This window comes from Schistocerca americana, chromosome 7, assembly GCF_021461395.2.
Source record: "Schistocerca americana isolate TAMUIC-IGC-003095 chromosome 7, iqSchAmer2.1, whole genome shotgun sequence".
NCBI lineage: Eukaryota > Metazoa > Arthropoda > Insecta > Orthoptera > Acrididae > Schistocerca > Schistocerca americana.
Window position 1 is genome coordinate 443413884 of NC_060125.1, and position 23044 is coordinate 443436927.

A 23044-nucleotide genomic window follows, 5' to 3' on the forward strand; every position below is an offset into this window, starting at 1 on the left:
GACTGCTAATAGGGGCCACTTTGAACACATAAAATAACCTTCCCCCCATGCCAGAATTGTAATGTTATGTCACTTTGTTCCATTAATATTGACTATCAAAGAAAGTCTGCTTTTTTCTGGATCCCTCTACATAATTAATGGTTTAAGAGGTCATTAACCAAGGACAGAAAGCTGTTTTATTAGGGAAATGCAGGCAGATTAGTAAATTTTTGAAGAAAAAGATAGCTGACTGCAGGAAAGGACTGTTTCCTCTCCAACTGAATATTATGTGATCCTACAACAACTGGCTCAGGTATGCCAAATCAGTGATGTCACATTTGAAAATTTATGCTTATTGTTGGAATAACAACAACAAAGTCAAATATAATAAGGTCTGTGATAAAATGAATATAACTTAAATTAGAAATTATGACCTCTGTATATCAATAATATATCAGCCATTTACCTGCGTGTAGGATCCCAGACTTTTATTGTCCTGTCACTGTGAGAGCTACAAAAGTGCCCTGGTTTAGAAGTATCAAGGTCCAAGCCTGATAATGGTCTCTCATTCTCACAAATTTTATATGTATGAAGTTGCACAAGATTCAAATCATGTCTGCAGGCATTGTTCAAATAAACTGCAACAGCATTTCTCTGCCGCACACCTATGACAGCTGTAAACGTGAAGTGTATCTTGTATTTTGTTGAACAAAAACAGATATTGCTAAATTTAAAGTGCAATAATAAAGAAAACTAAACAGAAAGAAAATTGCAATACTGTCCAAATTCAGTCTCCAGATTGCTTTCCTTTATTTCCAGATGAATGGATTCAGGCCTTCTGTCCATTTTCACATCTATTACAAACAATTTTTTAAATTACAATTGGTTCAAAGTACAAATGGTAAGATTTCTGTTCAGAAAGCTTCAAAATTCTTAAGAAATAGTTCTATAGAAGTATTTTGAAGCATTCTAATCGTAAATCTTAAACCATTTTTAATCTGAACAAATTGTTATTTAAAAAATTGTTTGTAATAGATCTGAAGACAGACAGCTGGCACAAATGACCATGTGAAAATAAAGGAAAGCCATTTGGAGACTGAATTTGAACAGTTTTGCACAAGCAATGATCACGGAGACTCCCTGAGAATGAATATGTCTAGCTTTGATAGAATCAAAATTATTATAAATGAAACTGGAATAATGACCATAATAAGCTAAAGATCACAACAAAAAGAAAGAACCATGTAATCTCTCATTTCAAGATAAGCATAAACTTCTGGAGCCCATCACACTGTTAAAATGTTTAAGAATAATATTATGAAGCTACATTGAATGGAAAGAACACATGGCATCGGTAGTAGAGGAGAATGAAAGACTTGGATGTGTTTGAAGAACTCTGGTGGAAAGCCTGCAAAGGAATACACAAACAAGAGTCTAGTGTGATATATTTTACAGTACTGCTCCGGCATTTTGAGCTCACATCAAACAGACATACAATACACAAACATCAAACAAATTGAGAGATACGCTGCTAGGATGGTGAAAGATCAGTGTAGCACACATAGCATGAAAGTGTAAAACAATTGCTCAGGGAACTTAAATGAGGATCTCTGGAAGAAACTTTATTTTGTTCTCTCTAAACCCTTTCAGGTGATGTCATTTTCTCAATTTTAACAGAAATTTTTCGGTCCACAATACGAACTTACACAAAATGTGAAATAGTTCTTCAATATTATGAAAAAGATTGATCACTACTTGCCCTATAGAGGAGACATGGAGTCGTCGACATGCACAACAGAAAGACTGCTAAACATTTAAGCTTTGGGCCAAAAGACCTCCTTCTGAAGTAGAACACACACACACACACACACACACACACACACACACACACACACACACACACACAAATGACACACATGACCCATGAAATAGTTCTTCCTTGGTTATAGGACAGTTGATTATTAAATTATACCTGATATGACAGTATGTTACAACTAATGTATTGTGGAACATACTTTGATGAGAATGAGATTGCTAGCATTGGAATTCGTCATGGCATAATAAAATCAGTAACTTTGTGTAGAATCACAATGTTCTTGGTCAGTAATTAAGTTGGCATAAGTTGATCCCTGACAGTCACAGTGGGCTGGGTGCAGCAGCTTCATGAGCCTATCTCAACAAATAATTTAATCTTTAATCTTGTTGTTGTTGTTGTTGTTGTTGTGGTCTTCAGTCCAGAGACTGGTTTGATGCAGCTCTCCATGCTACTCTATCCTGTGCAAGGTTCTTCATCTCCCAGTACCTACTGCAATCTACATCCTTCTGAATCAGTTTAGTGTATTCATCTCTTGGTCTCCCTCTACGATTTTTACCCTCCATGTTGCCCTCCAATACTAAATTGGTGATCCCCTGATGCCTCAGAATATGCCCTACCAACTGATCCCTTCTTCTAGTCAAGTTGTGCCACAAATTTCTCTTCTCTCCAATTCTCTTTAATACCTCCTCATTAGTTACGTGATCTACCAATCTAATCTTCAAAAAATTTTGCAAATGTCTCCATGGCAATAGCTCAGTGTTGCACAGCTCGGCAAACAGCTATGGTTTTCACCTGCAGCTGTTTTCACTTCATAGTTGAAAGCTGGCAACAGCACTGTAAGCTATCGGCGATCTTCTTAAGCCACCTCGACTACAGCATTTGTACTCCTGCTGTTGCCACAATCACAAGTAATGTTTAATTTGGCTATGCTTTGTTTTAATGGCCTATTTCTGAATATATTTAATTTTTTCTTCTGTAAGGATTCGAGATATTCATTTACAACAAGGATGAAGTATATAACAGTCCTCCTCTGAGTGGGAACTTCACTCCACCTTGTCTATAATTTAATATAAGCCACAGGACCTGCTTATCTTTGCCACAGAATGCCAGCCTATCTTAATGAATAGTCTAAGGAGAACCTCCATGGCCTGTCAAGCAAATGTGGTACCAGGAAATATGCCACAATTAATGGAGGCCATCATGATGCAAAACCATACCAGGATAATACTAACCTACACAAATGGCTATCAACAAGTTGTGGTTATCAGACATAAAGAACAGATCTTTGAATGATCAGTAAATCAGTGACTACTACAAGTGATGGAAATTCATTCATCAATTCTAGAGCACATTCAGCAAGTACCCACACCCCTCAATAATTTGACTCAACTACAAGCAGCTATTCATGTGGCTCTCCAGTGCAAAAAAACACCTCATAGCCATATACTTTCACAATGGAAAAGGGTGTCACACGACATGGAGATCTAATAACCTAAATAAACTTAATCTCTATGGCCACTTCCCATCTGCTATGGTACTCTCTCGTAGAAGGTTCTTTCTGTTATATGTTGGGTACACTCTCAGGTATATTTACATACAAAAGCTTAGTGTATGTCAAAGAATACAAAACAGAAATAAAAGCAAAATAGAGGGTTGGTTGGTTGGTTGGATGGTTAAAGGGACCAAACTACTAGGTCATCAGTCCCTTGTTCTTGAACAGACAGGTTTATATGACTGCAGATCAGAGATAGCCTACCACGCAAAACCCAGGGGAAGTAAACTCCAAGGTCTACCAATGTCAGCAAAGATGAAATAAGGGAAAAAAAAATAAGAAAGGGAACAGAGTAAGAAAGGCAAGCAAGGTGTCCAATCTATGGGCCAGCTCGAAGCCCCGGAAAGCACTGTGCAAGGATGGGACATACATCCCCCAGCCCCCACCACTTACCAGAAGTACTCCACTCTGGGATTGCCTTGGAAAGACTAGCAACACGGACAGGGCATGAGAAGCACAGAGGGACAAAAGATAAACAAGTCTAACAGACCAAGTTAAAGGGGTGGAAGAAGAGTAGGATCACCAGGAAACAGGAGCCACAACAACAGTGTGATGGGTCCTTGCTTCAGATCAGATGACCATGAGTTGGTCAAGTACGGCCAATGTGGAGCCAGCAAAGGACGGTAGAGTCCTGGTGAGATGCCTGCATGGAGGACCTCCAAGGACTTGTAGCCTCCTTTACCACCCACAGTTTATTTGGCGAAATCAGAGTGAGGCATTCTATATTTCCTGGCACCTAAAACCTGACAGCATAATACCAATCGGAGGCCTGTTTCCGGAATACCAACCTCAAGTGTTGGTTTATTGGTAATCAGTTTGGCCACCAGGCTATCAGCAAGTTCCCTGGGATCCCCACATGGCCCGGGTCCAGACACAGGTCACTGAGCGGCCACACTATTCAAGGACATAGAGGGAATCCTGGATAGCAATGACCAAGGGATGGTGAGAGTAGCACTTGTCGGGCACTTGCAAACTGTTCAAGGAGCTACTGCAGATGAGGAAGGACCCACCACTGCAGGAACAGATATACTCAAGAGCATGAGAAATGGCTAACAACTCTGCAGTGAAAACACTACAGCCATCCGGTGAGGAGAGCAGACAGTATGTCCTACAGGAGTATAAGCAAAGCCTTTATGACCAGCAACCCTTGAGCCTTCAGTGTAGGCTGCTTCTGAGCCCTGGGATGCGACAAGGATGGAGAAAAATTGTGGTGGAGGGCTTTGAGATGAACAGCTGTGGCCAACGGACACACCATCGAGGTGTACGGCAGTGGGTCCAGAGAAGAGGTGGAACAGGAAACAACTGAAGCTCAGGGAGTATAGACTGCACGCGGATTGTGATCGCAATCCCTGATCGGGGCCATCATTGCAGTAGATAGATTACTGTGTATGGAATGAGGAGATGGCAATTTGGATGCTTAGTGGAGCTGTGAACAAGAGTAGCATAATTGGCAAGCTGTTTTTGCTGTCTGATCCGCTGTGGAGGGACCCCAGCCTCCATGAGTAAGCTGTTCACAGAGCTAGTTCGATAGGCTCCCATCACAAGTTGAACTGTGCAGTGGTGTATCAGATCTGGTATGTGCAATGCTGATGCCGAACCGTATCCCAAACTCCCATAATCAAGGCAAGAATGTATCAGGGCTTTGTAAAGCTGCAAAAAAGTAGTGTGATCTGCACCCCAGTTGGTGTTATGAGGCAACAAAGTGTATTAAGGTGCTGCCAGCACTTTTGCTTAAGCTGGCTAAGGTGGGCAATCCACTTCAAGAGAGAATCGAAGACCAGTCCAAAAAAAAATGATAAGTCTCCATCACACTGAGTAGTTGTTCGTTGAGGTAAAATTCTGGTTGTGGGTGAACGGTATGATGTTGGCAGTTGTGGGTTTTTTGGATTAACAGTATGCCATGGGTGAGGGCCCATGCCTGCATATTTTGTATGGCACCTTGTAATCGATGCTCAGTGAAATCCACACCAGAGAAGCAATACTACAGGCACAAGTCATCAGCATACGAGGAGGGTGAGGCTGAGGAACCCACAGCTGCCGCTAGACCATTGATGGCTACTAGAAACAGAGGGGCACTTAGCATAGAGCCCTGTGGGACCCCATTCTCTTGGATATGGTGGGTACTGTGCGAAGCACCAGCTCAAACCCAGAACATACGGTGCCACAGGAAGTTCTGGATGAAAGTTGGGAGCAGATCACAGAGATCTCACTCATGTAAGGTAGTAAGGATGTGGTGTGCCCAAGTGGTCAGAAGCCCTTTGCAGGTTGAAGAAGAGGGCTATGAGGCATTGACGTGAGGCAAAAGCTGTTCAGATCACAGACTCCAGGCAAACAAGATTATCAGTAGCGGAATGGAGCAAGAAGACTGTGAGACTCAATGTGCCACCATAACCGTCAGCTGACCATGCATTCAAACAACTTACAGAGAACATTGGTGAGACTTATTGGGCAATAACTGTCCATCTCTAGAGGGTACTTACCTGGTTTCAGTACTGGGACAATAATGCTTTCTTGACATTGCAATGGGAACTTCCACTCACTCCAGATGCGGTTAAAGATGGCAAAGATACTACGCTGACAATCCACTTATAGGTGCTTGATCATTTGGTTGTGGATGTAGTCTGGCCCTGGGGCTGTAATCAGGGCAGTGGGCTAGGACACTGACAAATTCCCACTCAGTGAATGGAGCACTATATGGCTCCAGGTTGCGTATAGTAAAAGATAATTGCTTTCATTCCACCTGCATTTTTAGGACACAAATGGCAGGTTGATAATTCTGTCACTGAGGCTTGAGCATAGCAGAGCAAAATTTCATTGACAGCGTCTGGTTAAGTGTAGACAGTGCCAGTGCCATTCAAGGTAATACCAGCTACACCTACAGGTGTCTGGTATCCCTAGAAACATCTGATCTTCGCCCAAACCTGTGAAGGAGAGGTAAGTGATCTTATGGTTGAAATGTACTGTTCCCAGCATTCTCGCTTCTGTCTTTTTACTAGGTGGTGGACACAGGCACGGAGCTGCTTAAAAGCAATGAGGTGCACCATTGATGGGTGCTACTTATGGTATTGGAAAGCCCACCTAAGATCTCGAATGGCCTCTGCTATTTCCAAGGACCAGTAAGGTACTGTCTGCCATCGACATGCGCCCAAGGAATAGGGGACTGCCAAATCAGCTGCCGAAAGAATATCTGTAGTTGTATTCTGGACTGCCTCATCGATATCTCCATGCAGTGAGGAGTCAATGTTGACAGCAGAAGTGAAAGCATCCCAGTCAGCACTGTTGATAGCCCACCTAGGCATGTGTTCAGGGGAGTGGCATTGGTGGAGGGACAGGAAGATCGCGAAGTGGTCACTACCACAAAGGTCATTGTGGATCCTCCAGTGGATGGATGGGAGATGACACAGGCTGCAAATGGAAAGGTTGATGGCCAAGAAAGTTCCGTGTGCCACACTGGTGTGTGTGTGTGTGTGTGTGTGTCGTGTGTGTGTGTAGGGGAGGGGGTGCAGTATTTAAAATGCAAAGGGTAAGTTGTGCCAGTAAATTTTTGAGGTCTTTACCATGGCCATGACCATGGTTCTAACCCACAAAGGATTATGGGCACTGAAATCACCCACGATTAGGAAAGCTGGGGGGGACTGAGAAACCAAAGCAAACAGTATGTTCTACACTTCACCATTGGAAGGGAGGTAAACAATGCAAATGTTTATATCCCAAAATTCCCGTACGCAAGCAGCCACAACCTGCAATGATATATTAAGAGGCACGAGTTCGCTATATAGAGTGTACAGACCATATGTGCAAACTCCACTTGGCACCCTGTCATAGGCAGCACGATTCTTGTAATATCCCCAGTATCCATGAAAGGCTGGGGTACACGTTGCTGGAAACCAAGTCTCCTGAAGGGCAAAGCAGAAGGCAGATGTGCTTAAAAGATGTTGTAGCTAAGCCACCTCGTGGAAAAACTGCTACAATTCCACTGAAGAATAATGTTGTTGATGTACAGTGAGACCATGAAGTGACCAAGAGGGCATGTTATGCCTTAGGGTCAACTGCCACCCCTGGTTGAGGGCTTATGGCATCAATATGTAGAGGTCTTGGGTGCAAAATGGGGCCTCAGGGGCCGCCGGAATCTCTGCCTCAGCCACAGTAGTGGAAAAGCAGATCTGGTGGCATGGGGGCCACTGGAATGTCCTTCTTGGAGGTCTTTTTTTTTTTGTCTTTCCTCTCCTTAGAGAATCTTGATAACTGCAAGGGCTTCCTGAACCAGTTTCAGGTAAATATGATGATCACAAAGCCTTGCACCAGCAGCCACCAGCTGGTGTCCAGTTGTAGACTTTCCTTGAAAGAAAGTGTCCTGAAGGACCCCTTCCTGGTGAGAGAAGCTAGAGGAAGGGGACTTGTCTCCAGCTGGTATGTAGGGACCAATGTCCCCAAAGTAGGTGTGGGGGAAGCAGCAAGAGGGGAGCCCTAACCATGCGGGGATGGGGGGTTGGAAGGGGGGGTGGGGGGGCAGGCATGACTGAGCAGCCATTAGGACCCACTATAGGAAGTGTAATGAGCGAGAGTGCTATCACCAAAAGGGGCGAACTTGCCGTAGCAGTAGCATATGACACTGTTTGACATGTTGGGTACAACCGCTTGCACTTCTTCTTGGCCTCTTAGTAATTGAGTTTGTCTGGAGAGTTGTATTCTCATAATTCTCATATTTCTTTTCTCTCTGGAAAACAGTACAATCTGGTGAGCAGGGAGAATGGCGCTTTTCACAGTTGACACAGATTGGGGGGGGGGGGGGGGGGGGTTGTGTGCATGGTGAACATTCTCATGCAGTCCTTGTCTACAATCTCTACAGCTAGCACTTGCGTTGCAGCATGAAAACAAGTGCCCAAATACAGTTTCATATTACACTGGTATACCATTACCTTGACCTTTCCAGGCAGCCAATCACCCTCAAAGGCCAAGATGGAGGCACCGGTAGCAATCCCATTGTCCTTTGACCCCCTGTGTACACCCCATCACTTCAAGTTGGCAAGTAGCTCACAATGAGATTGTAAGAGCAGTTCTCTGTGGAAAAAGATGCCCTGGACTAAATTTAGACTGTTATGGGGAGTGACAGTCACCGGTATGTTATCCAGCTCGTTACAAGCGAGCAGTGCCCGTGACTGGGCAGTGCATGACATTTTGATCAAAATTGATCCACTTTTCATTTTAGAGATGGCTGCCACTTCCATAAACTTGTTTTCTACGTTCTCCACAAAGAACAAGGACTTTATGGCCAAGAAGGAATCACCATAAGTCCTTGTACAAACCAAGTATTGCAAGAAGTACTGTTCTGCTTGCCATTTAGCCCTACATTCCCCCCCAAGGTGTAGCAAGCGAAGGGAACTCTTTAGGCTCATCTCTCTGCATTGAAAGAGGACTGTTCTTACACAGAGACTACTGGGGTCATTTGGCCACCACTGGGAGGTAACTTAATTGAATTCATTTGTGGCTGATCGGCCCTGGTGCCACCCACTCTGGAAGGGGGCTCTCCCCATGGGCACCATCCAGCCTCAGCAATAGCTACCTGGCCAGTAATCTCTCACTTGGAGTCCACGTGCCCCAGTCATGACGGGCATTCATTTCTTGGCATACATGGGAAGTTTTCAGCTCAGGCAGCAACAGTGTATTCCATGCATGACCATGGGGCTACCATCGAGCAGGCACTTGACGACCCAGCACAACTGGATGGCTACCACGCTGGGTTTTGGATGTATTATCATATTAAAGGGAAGGATGCACAGATGCTAAGGCACAAAGGTGGAGCACACACTACACTGGTTGATCTTCCCTGCACGATCCACACTTCAGAGAATTTTGAAAATGGTGGCAGGTCAAACCCAACAATGGGAACATGTATTTATTTAATGAAAAGTTGTAGAATAAACTGGAAGTGGAAACTTGCGGTCCAATCATAAACCAGGTCCAAGCAGTGTCAGCACCAAGAAAACCATATGATGGACAGGCAGAGGGGGAAGGAATAGTGGAAGTATAAGCATACAGCATGGAAAGGATGTAATGCTGCAAAGGCTGGGGCCCCATGGTAGCCAAGCATATTCTCACAAAAGAGTTGCAAGCCTCCGGGAAGGGGGCGAGGGGGGGGGGGGGGGGGGCAGCAAATCAGAGGGACAACCAAAAAGGCAACATATCAGATAGAAATGGCTTACTCAGTAAAATGTGACTCACATAGTGTCATGCTAGCCTTGATCTTCGCCCTGTTAACATAGTGTCTACTGAATGTACACTACTGTAAAATGAAAAAGGAACACCTCAATGTAAGTGACTAAGGCATACCATACTCGCACGGGACCCTACAAGAGGACAGCTAATGCAATGACCTAATGCGTAGCGCTGTGGACAAACAGGGAACTGCATTATCGGCTGTGGAATGTTGCAAAAAGCTTCGCAATAGCTGTTCACTTCCAGAGCCACTAGCACCAATTTGCCGTGTCATACAGGACTCCATCTGTATCTGCAGCACTGTCAACATGCTGCGTCAATGTGAACATGAACCGGTTATGTGTCTGACGGTGTTCGAGTGAGGGTGTACAAGGAACTTGTGGAAGGCCGAGTGGTCGTACTGCAGAACTGTGCTATCTGTGGGGCAAGAGATCTCCAGTGTGCCGATGTTGCCAGTGGTCAGCAGAAGGTACATGTGCTCGTCAACCCAAGTTGTACAGCAGCGATGCACAGATGCATGCCAAGACAGTCACATCTTACGAAGTGCCAGTCAGACTGCACCTCGACTTCACAACAAATTAGGGACACTGTTGCTTTGAGGGTATTAGGAAGGATCATTCACTAAGGTCTCTGTGAAGCACGACTGCTATTCTGCGTGCTGTTAGAAACTCTTCTGCTCGCAACCCGACATTGTGCAGCCCACCTGCGCCAATGACATGGCAGGCACTTATGTAAGGATGAATGGGACTTGTCATTGTCAGAAATGAGAGTCACTTCTGCCTCAGTGGCAACGATGGTCATACGTGAGTGTGGCATCATCCAGGTGAGGGCCAAAGTCTGGAGTGTACACAACAGAGGTTCACAGGGACAACAACGGCATCACAGTCTGGGGAGCCACATCTTACAATAGTCATCCTCTCATGATTATGGAGGGAACATTGAGCAGTGCACAGTACATTCAAACAATATTCAACCCATCATGTTACCATTCGAGCACCAACAAGTCAATGTGCTGTTTCAACAAAGAATGCACATATACACATATCTTGGTATCCTGTGCCACTCAACCTGCTCTTGGAGTGCACGTCAACTACCCAGGTCAGGACAATCCCTAGATCTGCCCCCATTGAGCAAGTTTGGGACTGGACTGAACATTATCTTGCATAGTCTGCTAGTATAGCAAGACATCTGGACCAATTGAGGCACCAGGTGTAAATGTACTCAGATGCGTATGGCTCTGTTGGTGGGATGGTTTGTTGTATATGCCCTCAACAGTGTGTCTACAAAATTTCCCTCTGCTGGGCCAACGAGTTCTTGTTCTCTTTTCATTTTCCAGTAGTGTATAAATCAAGTACTTTCATGAATCCTATAATTATGACGCAGCTACTATACAAACTGATCTCAATACAAATGATCGTATTAAATACATAACCTTTAATTAATATTATTTTTTTCGCTAGAGATGGTCTGCTGTTTGATGAAAGTGACAATTTTAATAAAGTGACAGGCAGCTATTTTGCCAAACCATGATTTTTCAAAAATTATTACTTTTTTACACTTCCTTGTCAAAGGGAATTTATTTTAAGCTGGTGATGGTATATAGGGAATCTACTCTTTCATTGTCAACAGTTAAGAAACGAGCAACTAAACTATAAAGTGGCTGTACTTCTTCTGAAGTTGATCCACATGAAAGGCATCTCAAAACTGCAATTATAGATGAAAACTGAGAAACTGGGCAATATGGTACTGGAGAACTGGTGATTAAAGGCCCTTGAGCAGGTGTCATCAGGATACAAAAAAGAAGAGTGTGGTACATTTTACATAAAGAATGAATGTTGTGAACACTTTGTGCAAGATGGGTGCTGTATTTTTTGAATGCTGACCAAAATCAAAACTCTGTTGTGCCTGGAGATGATGGCCGAAAGCTTTAACTGTGTGAATCTTTTTGTTGTGCCTATCTACGACGCAGCATCTTCACTATATGGTGAGAAGCAACTTTCCTTCTCTAATATTGTAATATTCAGCTTAATTGATACCCAGACCTCTGCAAACTGCATCAATTTTGATACAATGTGTTGTGCAAAAATATCAGGAAAACTGACTTCACCAGATAAAATCATTACCAGTATTCCAATGTCAAGTGTTTGAGGACTTCTCTTTTAGTGTGGGAAAATGAATTTGGTGATTAAACCAGCATGATTTGAAGGGAGGAATACTTTGGGCAGAGGTGAAGGAACTATGGGAATACGCTGGTTTGTACCTACAAATTAGCCTCGCAATTTCTATGCTACAGATCCATGTAAGCCCACGTTCACAGCATGACATTCTTGTTTTAACCATGAGATGCTGATGACCTCTATTCAGGGGACTGGTCCGTGAATACCAGGGGAATCCTTGAAAAAATTGTCAGCTTTCGAAACAGTGTAACTCACAGAATAAGATTTGTAAGCCCATATAATGCTTGTCATCTTTTGGCAACATTTTTATGTATTAATCAAAGCTTTGGCTCTCACACTTTTTTAATTGTATTTTTTTGTTGCAAGTGAAATAAACTCAGCTAATTATTTGTGTACATCATAGATACACATTACTCAAAAAACAAACAAAGTAGAAGCTTTATTTTTTTCTTGTAAATTCTTTACCCTATTATCTTTAAAGCATACTACTGAAAAGATGGTGCTGCCATAAACTGTGGTACAACAAAATTTTGAGTATGATTATAACAAATTTTTCAAATGAATTCAGGATTTATCTACAAAAAAACATTTCATTTTCAAAGCTGTCACAAGAGTAGTGTACTTTATAGTGAAGCATGTTTTAAGACAGTATACAAACTCTAAGCGCTCTATCTTTAATAGTTTTTAGCCAAAGTGTACCAGAACATGAAACAATTTAATTTTTGGGAAATTCAACTTAAAGTTAAAACTTCCTTTTCTACTAAACCTGCATGGCACTAATGCATCCCTGATCCATATTCATCTTGTTTCCTGTGTTGTTCTTCCTCCCTTCTCTTTTTCACACTTCCTCTTCTTATTCTTGCTTCTTTGGTGGCTTCCATCACTGAATTTTCTGCTTCAAAGGGTCTCCTTCAATCAATAGCTATTAGAGCTCTATGCATATTTAGTCGATCAGGCACTCCCATCAGTTCAATGACATTAAGCCTTGACACTGTGTTACCATTGAAACATAGAAAAGCATCTAGTACACCTATTTTCAAAGTATTTCATCCTACTAGAACAGTTTTTGGTATCCGTTCCCATATACAATTGTTGAAACTTTCATTTGGATTTTTGAGACATACCATGCAAACATTTCTCTAATAATCTTGTGTCACTAAGATCCCTATACATAAGTTTCATAACTTCCATTATAGCAAATGGCAAAGAATGTCTATGGTTGTAGGTCCCACCGTGAGTAACAGCCCTATGGTAGCCACACCATGAATCACTACCAGGTAGGCAGAGTGCATGACAGGGTTGTCATCTATGGAGAATTTATGAAACAAGAGAGCCTTTTTCATTCACTCAAGGTCATATTTATTTTGTCTTATGGCTTGTCCATAATAATACTGCAACCGGTCTATTTCTTTGTCTGTAAGCCGACCACATCAACTAAAGCCATAAACTAATTTCTTTCCCTTCAAATTCCTCTTCAAGTTCCTAAATCTTGTACTTAAACTTTTCTCAACATGACCAACACATTCAATTTTTACAATTTTTGTGTCAGCAGGTTTGGTTTCATGAACTTTTTGGTACCCTTTTGAGTCTCCATCTCCTAGGTACGATGTATATATCACACCATATTTCTCCACTGACCTGTGAAGTACCTTCACAACACCTTCAGATTCTATCCCTCCACTATAATCCAAAATTAATGAATTTCAGTTCCACTAGTACAGCCATTACAGTACTTGGTAATACATTCCCCATCAATGACATTACCACTGTCCAAGGAGATAGCTGCCACTACACCATTTAGGGAACTATAGCCTCTTCATTGCCAGGATGCATCCAGGGCTGCAGACCATACATGTATTGCTGTCATTCATGTCTACACTTTCCTGAACATCATTTTTCATACTATCATTTGCTACTTCTTCAAAAGTCTGTAGAATAATTTTATTGTACTTGTCAAACCTTGTAGGGGGAGGCAAGTCCATAAGAGCACAGAAAATTCGTGCACTTCTGTACTCTTTGCCTATACACCTCATAGCATAAGCAAGTTTAATATTTGTGTTGCGCACTTTCTGCTTAGTTACACCACAAATATAACCATATTCATTTAAACCATACAAATTACAAACTATTCTTAATTTTGATGCACAACCTCCTCTAGCATGTCTCTCTTCAACTACCTTCACACCACTGCTGCCACATTCCTTACATGGCAAAGTTTTATTTATTAGTTCAGATAGAGCAGAGTGTTCAACAATAACACAACGTGAATCAATAGTTGGCATCTCTATATTATCAGCATTAATATTGTCAAGCCCATTGTCGAAGTATTTCAGTTTTAGCTTCGAAGCACTTGGAGTAGCCAAAGCTAAGTTAAGTATTGTATAACATTGTGTTTCCCTATTAGCAGAGTTAATCCATTTGGTGAACCAATTTCCATAAAATTAACGTTGTTTATGACCAAACTTCTAAATTATTCTCATTGCTTTCAAGTGGAATAAGAAACTCTCACACACGCAATAAGATAATCATGCACACAATTACTTGACTGTAAAACAAAATATTTGTGCCAAAACGATGGCAAACAATGACTAAACTCCCTGTATAAACAAAAGGTAAGCAAGTGTAAAGCTTTCACAGGTTAGCCAACTTACGGACTAAAAAGTCATAAAAATGAAACAAATGAGAGCAAAACACAACTGACTGTGTGTCACGGGGACGTTGTGGTGCATGCACACAACTGACTGTGTGTCACGGGGACGTCGTGGTGCATGCAGCCACTTTTAAATTTCTCTAATTTTGGTACTTTCTGTGGTCCATTTTTTGGGAAGTAAACTTTTTCTCATTCATAAAACTACAGAGAATATTTAAGACAAAAAATTAAAAAAATCTGTTTTTTGGCAGTTACTCACTCACAAGTCCCCTTAATGGTGACACAGTGAGTGGCTTACATGTACATGGAATGGCTTGTCTAGCTATGTGTAACGTATTCAGAAGTGATACAAATCTCTTCAGAATTTTGTGGAAAAGCATCATTCCATGCCAACAGGGCATGTGGACCTTGTCAAGTAGTTGCTGTTATGCAGAAGGTAGAAGGTCTTAGATTAAAGGGGTCTGTTCTCATTATACAGTGAAGTCTTGATGGATTGGTGGCATAATGCCTCAAAAGAGAACTTTGAAGTTATGACAACGATTTCTTTTTAGAAACTTTCAACAGAGTACAGTTGAAGAGTTATTTTTTCTTTAACTGATAGGTATACTTTCATTTTCAACATAACACAGAAAATAAATAAATAAAATTTGAAATAAGACAAAATAGGAAAATGTGGTACTTCAAAAATAAGCCCTATGTGCCTGTAACATTCAAAAACACAACAGCCATGAATTTGGTATGTTCTGCACAATGGAGAAGATTTGTGTTCCTCCCGCCAGCACCAGTACCTAACAACAAAATATGGCATCAGGAAAAAAGCAACGAGGATACATGGGGCAGAGAAATACAGCAAAGAAAACATTCCACTTCAAATGAAATCTATTATTAAATAGGTTTCAACTTGAGAAATAAAATTCTGAAAAACACATGTTTGGAGTACACTGCATTGAACTGAATTACATACATCTGTGACATAGATTAAGGAGGAAATCAAATCATTTGGGATGTGATGCTACAGAATGATATTGAAAATTTAGTGGTCTGATAAAAGAAATGAAAATGTCTTCAACAAAACTGTCAAAGAAAGGAATATGGGGAAAATAAATAGAAGAAGAAGGACCAGACATGTGTAAAGGCTGCTGGGAATAATTTTCTTGGTACTAGAAGGAGCTGTAGCAAGCAAAAACTGTATCAGAAGTCAGAGATTAGAATATATACAACAGATAAAGGAGAATGTAGATGCTATTCTGAAATGAAGAGATTGGTGAAAGAAAAATTTGCCAAGACTCGTCAAACAAGACAGATGTTGCTCTTCCCCATTACCAGATGTGCTAATTGCTCCAGTTACACTGTATCCCCTCATCTCCTCCGCACTCCATACCATTTTTCCAAACTTTTCATATTTAACTGTTTTATCCATTTTAGTTTTTCTTCTTTTTCTATGCTAAGTCATTGCACAATTTCCAGCACATGGTTACAATTTGTAGTGCAAGATGGTATAAACAAGCAACATGCAACAGGGCATGATTCACCTAGGCTAGCTTGGGTCATTGACATGCAAAGAAGGCTGACTAGTTATCAAATAGGGTTAGGGTTATACCAGATTTCTCTAATTCTTATCCTTCCTCTTTCAAATTTTTTTATGCGGGAATTCAAATACATTCATCACCACAGACCTATTCTTTTGTGAGTCACTCTTATATGGCAACAGTTATTTAATAGATTTGAATATGCACACTGCAATATGAAACAAAAGTCAATGAATTTCCAATAAAAATAAAATAATTGTCATGAGCCACAAGAAAAAGAAATAACTCACACAACTATTTCACTCTGTGTGCAGGTTAAACTAAATATAGGTCAGTTTGCCATACAATGACACAGGTATGACGATACTGATAGATCACGATGGAAACCATCATAATAGATAGTTAGTTTACAAGGTTGAATAAGTATGACAGTCCATAACTGTTGAAGCATAACTTTACTCAAGCAATCTTACGTACAGACATAGTCAACAAACAAAAAAGTAAGAGCAGCCTGCTTTGTTATCTGGCAGAGTCAGGGAATATAGTGTTGTCATCTCAGAAAACACTGTTTGACTCTCACAGAGAATGGGCTTGAATTGGCCAGCTAACTGGTCTCATGTGATCAGTTGACTGGAGGTGGTGTTTTCTCCTTGCTGGCAGCACTCTCGCTGGATATAAACACAATGACACCTGTTTATAGTTTCGTGTCATCCATCAATGGATTCAACAGTGTTATAATAAATCAATCTAAGTACTTTCTTTTATAATAACCTGCTTTAGAAATGCATTTCATACAGACTGCACAATGTGGAATCAAGTTTCTACACAATGTCTCATTCATATTTAAGCTTTCAGCATAGAGAAGGAGGGGGGGGGGGGGGGGAGGGGGGGAGGGGGGTAGTTTTAGGTGATGCCTTAAGTACTTTTTTATAATCTAACGGTTAGTAAATATTTCTCCATCACATAACAGAATCAGCTGGGTTCCTTTCCTTTTGATTTGATTTTATCTCACTGTATTTTCAGGAGGTGATGCCCCCAACTAGTAGATATCTGAAGAATGTCACAATTATTTAAACATTCAGTTTAAGTTTACTGACCATCATCTGGTTCCTGGTTATATTTCTTTGGTGTCTTTCACAATTTTTTTTGATCTGTCAAGGCATCCTTTTCACCTCATACTTACTCCTTTTTCTATCAACAAAAATAAGCAATTTTTGAAAATATAATGTAATTGGAAAGACAAAAAAATCTAATCACTTAACGGCGGCAGATACACATGTAAAAGGGTTTTACTTACGCAAGCATGAGGAGTCTTCCATCTTCAAGCTCTCAGGTTTTCAAATCTCATCTGGTGCAGTCCACAACAATTAGTCCTTTCTTCTAACCATGTTTGGTAAATCTCATCTGCCCCAGGGTTCTGAGTGTCTTTCCTGAACTCAAGCCCTTTTCCTAAACATCTCCAGTTCATTTCCCTTCACCACTTTTCCTTCCCCTTCAACCCTTCTGCCGGAAGAAGGAGTGCACTGGCTCTGAAATCTTGCATAAGTAAAACCTTTCCTTTTTTTAAATGTGTGTGTGTTCTCCTGCTGCTGCCTGGTGAGTAGATTTTTTTATCCATCCAATTACATTACATTTAATTCTTTTTCTGCTTTCTTATGAAGTTGTCTTTGTCCCTCAGATCCATCATAGCACTTCATCATTGTTATCTGCCAGCTTATTTAAAAGTAATTATTTCCTGGAGGAACCATAAGAGCTAGAGTAATAAAGTGGGATGCTTTCCGAGACAAATGACATCTAAAATAAAACTCTACCACATACCACCTGCATAACTTCAAATTACTCACTGACACCTGTACGTTGTTCACACATTGTATAAGCATCAGTTACGATGGCCCAAATGCAAATTATTTCCCCTGATCATGTCCTGTAGAGGTCTGTTCCACACAGGTGTGTGCAGCGATGCCAACCACATTTCATTCCAACAGACCACTGGTATGAAATTATGAATGTTCCGGACTTTCTAGAACAGACCTCATAGTCCATTTTGCTACAACTATGTTTACCTCATTACAGGTGTTTACACCACACCTTATTACTGAAAATCTCATCTACTTTAAATATCAAGAAGTGAACTGTTTGAAGATAAGAGTGCATTTTCTAGAGTCTGAAATCTAGCCTGCTACTCACAGAATAGTAGTGTTATCTTCAGTGAACAAGGAGGGATGCAATGTACTTGACTCTGTTTCATTGGGAGCAGGTTGGTGCCACAATACAATTCTTAATTAACATGGGAACTCCAAACCATCAGTCCAAGACTGAGATCCAACAACTGACTCTTTCATCATGGGCACTCTCCACCAAACTGATAAAAAAGCTTTCACTAAATTTTGAATCAAGTTCTTCATCACCTTGTAACAACACCAACGCTATACTATTGTACATATAATAATTTTTTCTTCTGATTTTCAATAAATTAGTGTTACTGTTAAATGAGCAGGAAATAAGCTAAAAAGAGTAGTAACTCATATATTGGAAATCATGAGTGCTTAATGATTTCAATAATCAAAATTTTCAATACAGTGATCATAACAGTTTCAGGGTCCCCCCTCCCCCCTTTTCCTTTTCTATTCATTTGAATTCTGAAGTGTACTGAACTGATTTGACCAGCCAAGTTAAAGCCAATATAAAAACCAAAATTTATCAGTGTTTTACATTTATCAAAATTATAATTATGTCAAATAAGTCAAAATTGACATTGTGTGTGTGTTTCGAAAGTGCTATTTCTAGGGTAACCTATGCCCGATATTAATCAGATCAATAGACAGTACGAAGTTTGTAGTAAACATTATAGTGTTTTGTTGTGTATTTATGGCTTGTCCATGTTAGTACAGAAAGTGAAATTATTAGTTCAGTAGATTTTCTGGTTCTAAAATTTACCATATTATGCAGTGTTATTACGTGTTGTTTTGTATGAACGTACATCAACTTGTACAGGGAAGAAACTCAGTTAATGCCTAATTAGGCTGGCGACCGTATTATTAACAAATTGGTAGCATCTGCTGTGTTGTTTTTTGTCCGTCCTAACGTGTAGTTGCACTTCGGAATTGTTTGACGTATCATTGTTATTACTGGGTGGGTGTAAGTCTGATTTGCCTCCATTCAGGTACACACGGTCAAAATCTATACAAAAATCCTCTCTCTTAAGGTGAAGTCCGTCAACTTATCATAGTACAGCCTTAAAGAGTATCGTGTGCAATAGCGCAGTGTTACAACCTACTCTATAGCACTAAATAAGTCAAAGTCATAAGTCATTGTTGCCTGGAACACTGAGGGGAAGATTCAGCTGCCTAATTAAATGCATTGTCTTTTTCCAAGCACAATGGTACTTCTCCTTCATGAAGTATGTGGGTTATGTCTTCAATTGTATTAGATGAGCGTACATGCATCAGGCAAATATATTCTGAGTTTAGTGTAATGTTTGTGTTGCTGATAATATGAAAGAGAAGAAAGAGGGTGAAGTGGAATGCAAGCACATAGCCTGCACACTTAATATATTTTTTATTTATAATGACATTCTGGGTACTGCTATCTACAGATGAAAACTTACAGGTTGTAAAACAGCATTCAGTGTCAGTTTGAAGGCCTGTGTTTTGAAATGATGAGGGTAGTAGCCAAAGTGTTGTTATGCATTTTAAAAAATTACTTTAAGTGATCTAGAATACTTTATCCCCACAAATCCCCAATGATTGCAGACTCGATCAGGAAATTTATTTCCTTTATTATAAATAACCTACTCCTCTGAAATAGGAGGAAGGGACCCATCAGCCTTAATGTCGCCACCCAATGTGTGGAATACTATCAACAATGCTACATGTCCTTACTTCATGGAAACTACAGAGAAACTTGGGACTTGACCCCAAGACATTGGTGTAACATCTGTTTGTGTAGTGTGTGGGGGGGAGGGGGCATTATGAGGATGGAGAGACATGTCAAGTGTAATGGAAATTAGTTTGAAACAGTAAATTGCAATGAGTTGAAGATACTCAAAAGTTTATAAAACATCATCTCACTATCAGTGGAGAAAGTTATGAGAAAAGGGGGAAAATAATCTCAATTTTTCAATACACACTTGCTGTTTGCTAATTAGTAACTGCAATGGAAGTACAGTAAATCTTAAAAGACATGTGTAACAGAAAAACAACAAGTTCTACTTCATTATTTGGCAAATGAGGGTGTTGGAGAATGATACATTCAATGTTACATAGTTTTGTATGCAGAGAATACTGTCTATCACATACATATGCAATAGTGTGTCAAGAAATTTTGAAATGCAAGATGTTCCAAGCCAAGATGAACATCTTGACACCAATGTGCCAGATGATATTGTAAAGATTTGTCAATTTTACCAAGTAGGCTGTTGTTTAATAGTGGAAAAAAGTCATTGTTGACACATTAAAGCAATGGTTTCAAACCAATGACTACCACTGACAATTTGCAGGGTGAAAAAATGTGGGCACATCAACTAATAAAGAAACAAAAGACTCAATGCTTGCACCTTTGGATCACATGCACCAATACAACAGAGATAGTAATATACTTCCACACTGCATCACCAGGGAAAATGAAACACAGGGACATTATTTTGAGTCCAAGAGCGGGCAGCATTATCAGCACTGGATATACATGCATAATCCCCAGGTAAAAAATTGATAAATATAATTCTGTAGACCCAAGTTAAAATAAAATTCAAGAGCTTACTGTTTCACAATTATCTTTGGCATGAGGCCCTAGTCACTAAATAAATGGTACTAAGTTGAAAGACTTTGGAACTGTTACATCCTTATGTGAGTTCACAACTATTAGAATAGATACCCAGATAGTGATAAATATGACACTTTACTGCAACACACAATAAATGAAATAATTCATGTCAATGTCCAGTGGGATGCAAAATCAGTAACTTGACAACACACAAACAATCTATCTTCCGGATCTGACATGAAGAATGAATAACTGTTTCCTTTAGTTCATGACAGATAAAAACAACACTTTAAGTGGCGATGTCCATGATGGGTGTCAATAAGTGCTGAGAGTTTATCAGTACAATTCCAAGCCTAGTCACATGCCTGTCACTGATCATAGCTCCTGGACAAAATCACAATACTTAAGTCAGCCAATTTATACCAACCCTGAAGTACAGAGTTCAAGGGATGCCAATGCCAATGCCAAAGGAGACAAATGCTCCGGCAGTGATGGCTGGCTGCTTGGGGTGGCTGCTATGAAGTTTCGTCAAGGCTGTTGCTGTGACTAGAACTGAGTCACTGGGAGGTGTAGATCCAGATTAGGTCCTGCGAAGGAACTGTTTGGCTCAGTGAAATGAACTGCTTGCCAATGGCTGAGTGCTACCTTAAATACAAGCCTCAAAGATGGATCTCCATTCTGTGCCCAATGGACACATGATTGCCAGATGTGAAGTAGTGCCCAAGAATGTCACTGCCTCAGCAATGATACAAGTGCCACTGTTGGCGAAGTGGGCACAGTCCATTTCGAAGGCAAACAAACTGGCATGTTTTGGTTGGCCATAATGTTGACACGATGTGTGAGGACACTGACTAGTGTTTTGATCGAGAATACTGCCTGCCGGTTAGTGTGGTAACATCGATGGTAGATGCCTATGGTACTGGAATGCAGCAACCTGCTGGTCTCAACTGTGTTGCTGGGTAGCTGCAGTCATGTGCAAAGCTTATGGATGCAGCACATTCAAAATATTATTTCTAAATGATACTGAATGTCTACACATCTGGAAAGTGGTGCGGAATATGTTTCAGGTATTTTGTTGGAAGACATTTCATATCCAAATTTTTTATCTGTGGCTGTTGAATTTTTGGCTGGCTACCATAAAATAAAACTACATTCAAGAGTAAGGGGAAGAAGAAAAAATAATTCTGAGGTTTGTATCATGTACACAAATACAACCCTTCTATATTCAGATGGTTGCCTGCATAGTTACTTGAGAATAGTGATCTGTGAGGTAGACCCCAAGTAAAAGTGGTTGGGTCTGTCAGGAAAAGTACCTTTCCTCAAAGATTTATTTGGTAACCACAGCTGTGTGCACAAGCACCCACCCATCCACCCACCGAAAAAAAAAAAAAAAAAAAAAAAAAAAAACCCCCCCCCCCCCCCCCCACACACACACACACACGCACGCACACACGCACGCGCGCGCAGCAAAGTGCCACTGAAGTCCTTCTGGAACCATAAGGCTTCATATCCACAACCATATCCAGCAGAAGATTTTATGAGACAACATAGTGATCTACAAATTCCAGTCCCCATCTAGTACCATAAACAGAACATCACTGCAACAAGCAGATGAGGATGTTCCAGGATGTCAGCTGCACCATAAGATGCATCATTTAACACATTCATTACAAGAAAATGAGCGTATCATGGTAGCCTCACTATTTCTATTATTTCCACAAGTTACTTGAAAGTGAATATCCTGTAGTCTATGACTTTTTTCTCAACTGGTCCAATGATAGCTACAAATTGTTTTATTTAATTCATAATGATTACACTGATTTGCAGGAAGTTCATTTTGGCAAAACTGCCATTTCCAAGTGTTCCTGTGGAGATATTATAATTGTTACAGTACACTTGTGTCTATGTATTTTCTATGTAATATTACATTACACTGTACTTGCATCTATGTGGAATGACATCCACAATGCAGCTCATAGTGAGTGTTCTGTCTGGTAATATGTTGTTATTGTAAACTGTATAGTTTTTTCTTAGTGGGCTTTTTGGCAGTTGTTTGATAGTTTTCACTCCAGCAATGCTTTATATTTACAGAGTAAATTACGTCACATATTTAAATAAAATTTTCTAAGCAGTTTTTATGTTTCAGATTTGTTTGTTAAGGACTTTGTTTGGATATTTTTTCGTGTGAGTGTAAATTTCCAATTCTTCTAAGATGTTCATAACATAACCTTTAGATGCTTTATGTAGAATCTGCAAAAGCATTTTTGATCTGCCTAGCCTTATGATTTTGGCTTTGTAGGTGTAAGTGAAAACTTGACTGATTACTTTCACAGTTTCTTGTATGCTCATTAAATCCGATTCCAA

The 23044-nt window shown here is 40.4% G+C and overlaps 1 protein-coding gene across 1 annotated transcript in view; it reads right to left on the reverse strand.

Moving 5' to 3' along the window:
* LOC124622666 overlaps positions 1 to 23044 on the reverse strand; it is a 122917-nt gene that overhangs the window by 48410 nt on the left and 51463 nt on the right. The window contains exon 6 of the mRNA XM_047148460.1: positions 446 to 653. Coding sequence (XP_047004416.1) covers positions 446 to 653 — 208 coding nt within the window. The remainder of the gene's footprint in view (positions 1 to 445; positions 654 to 23044) is intronic.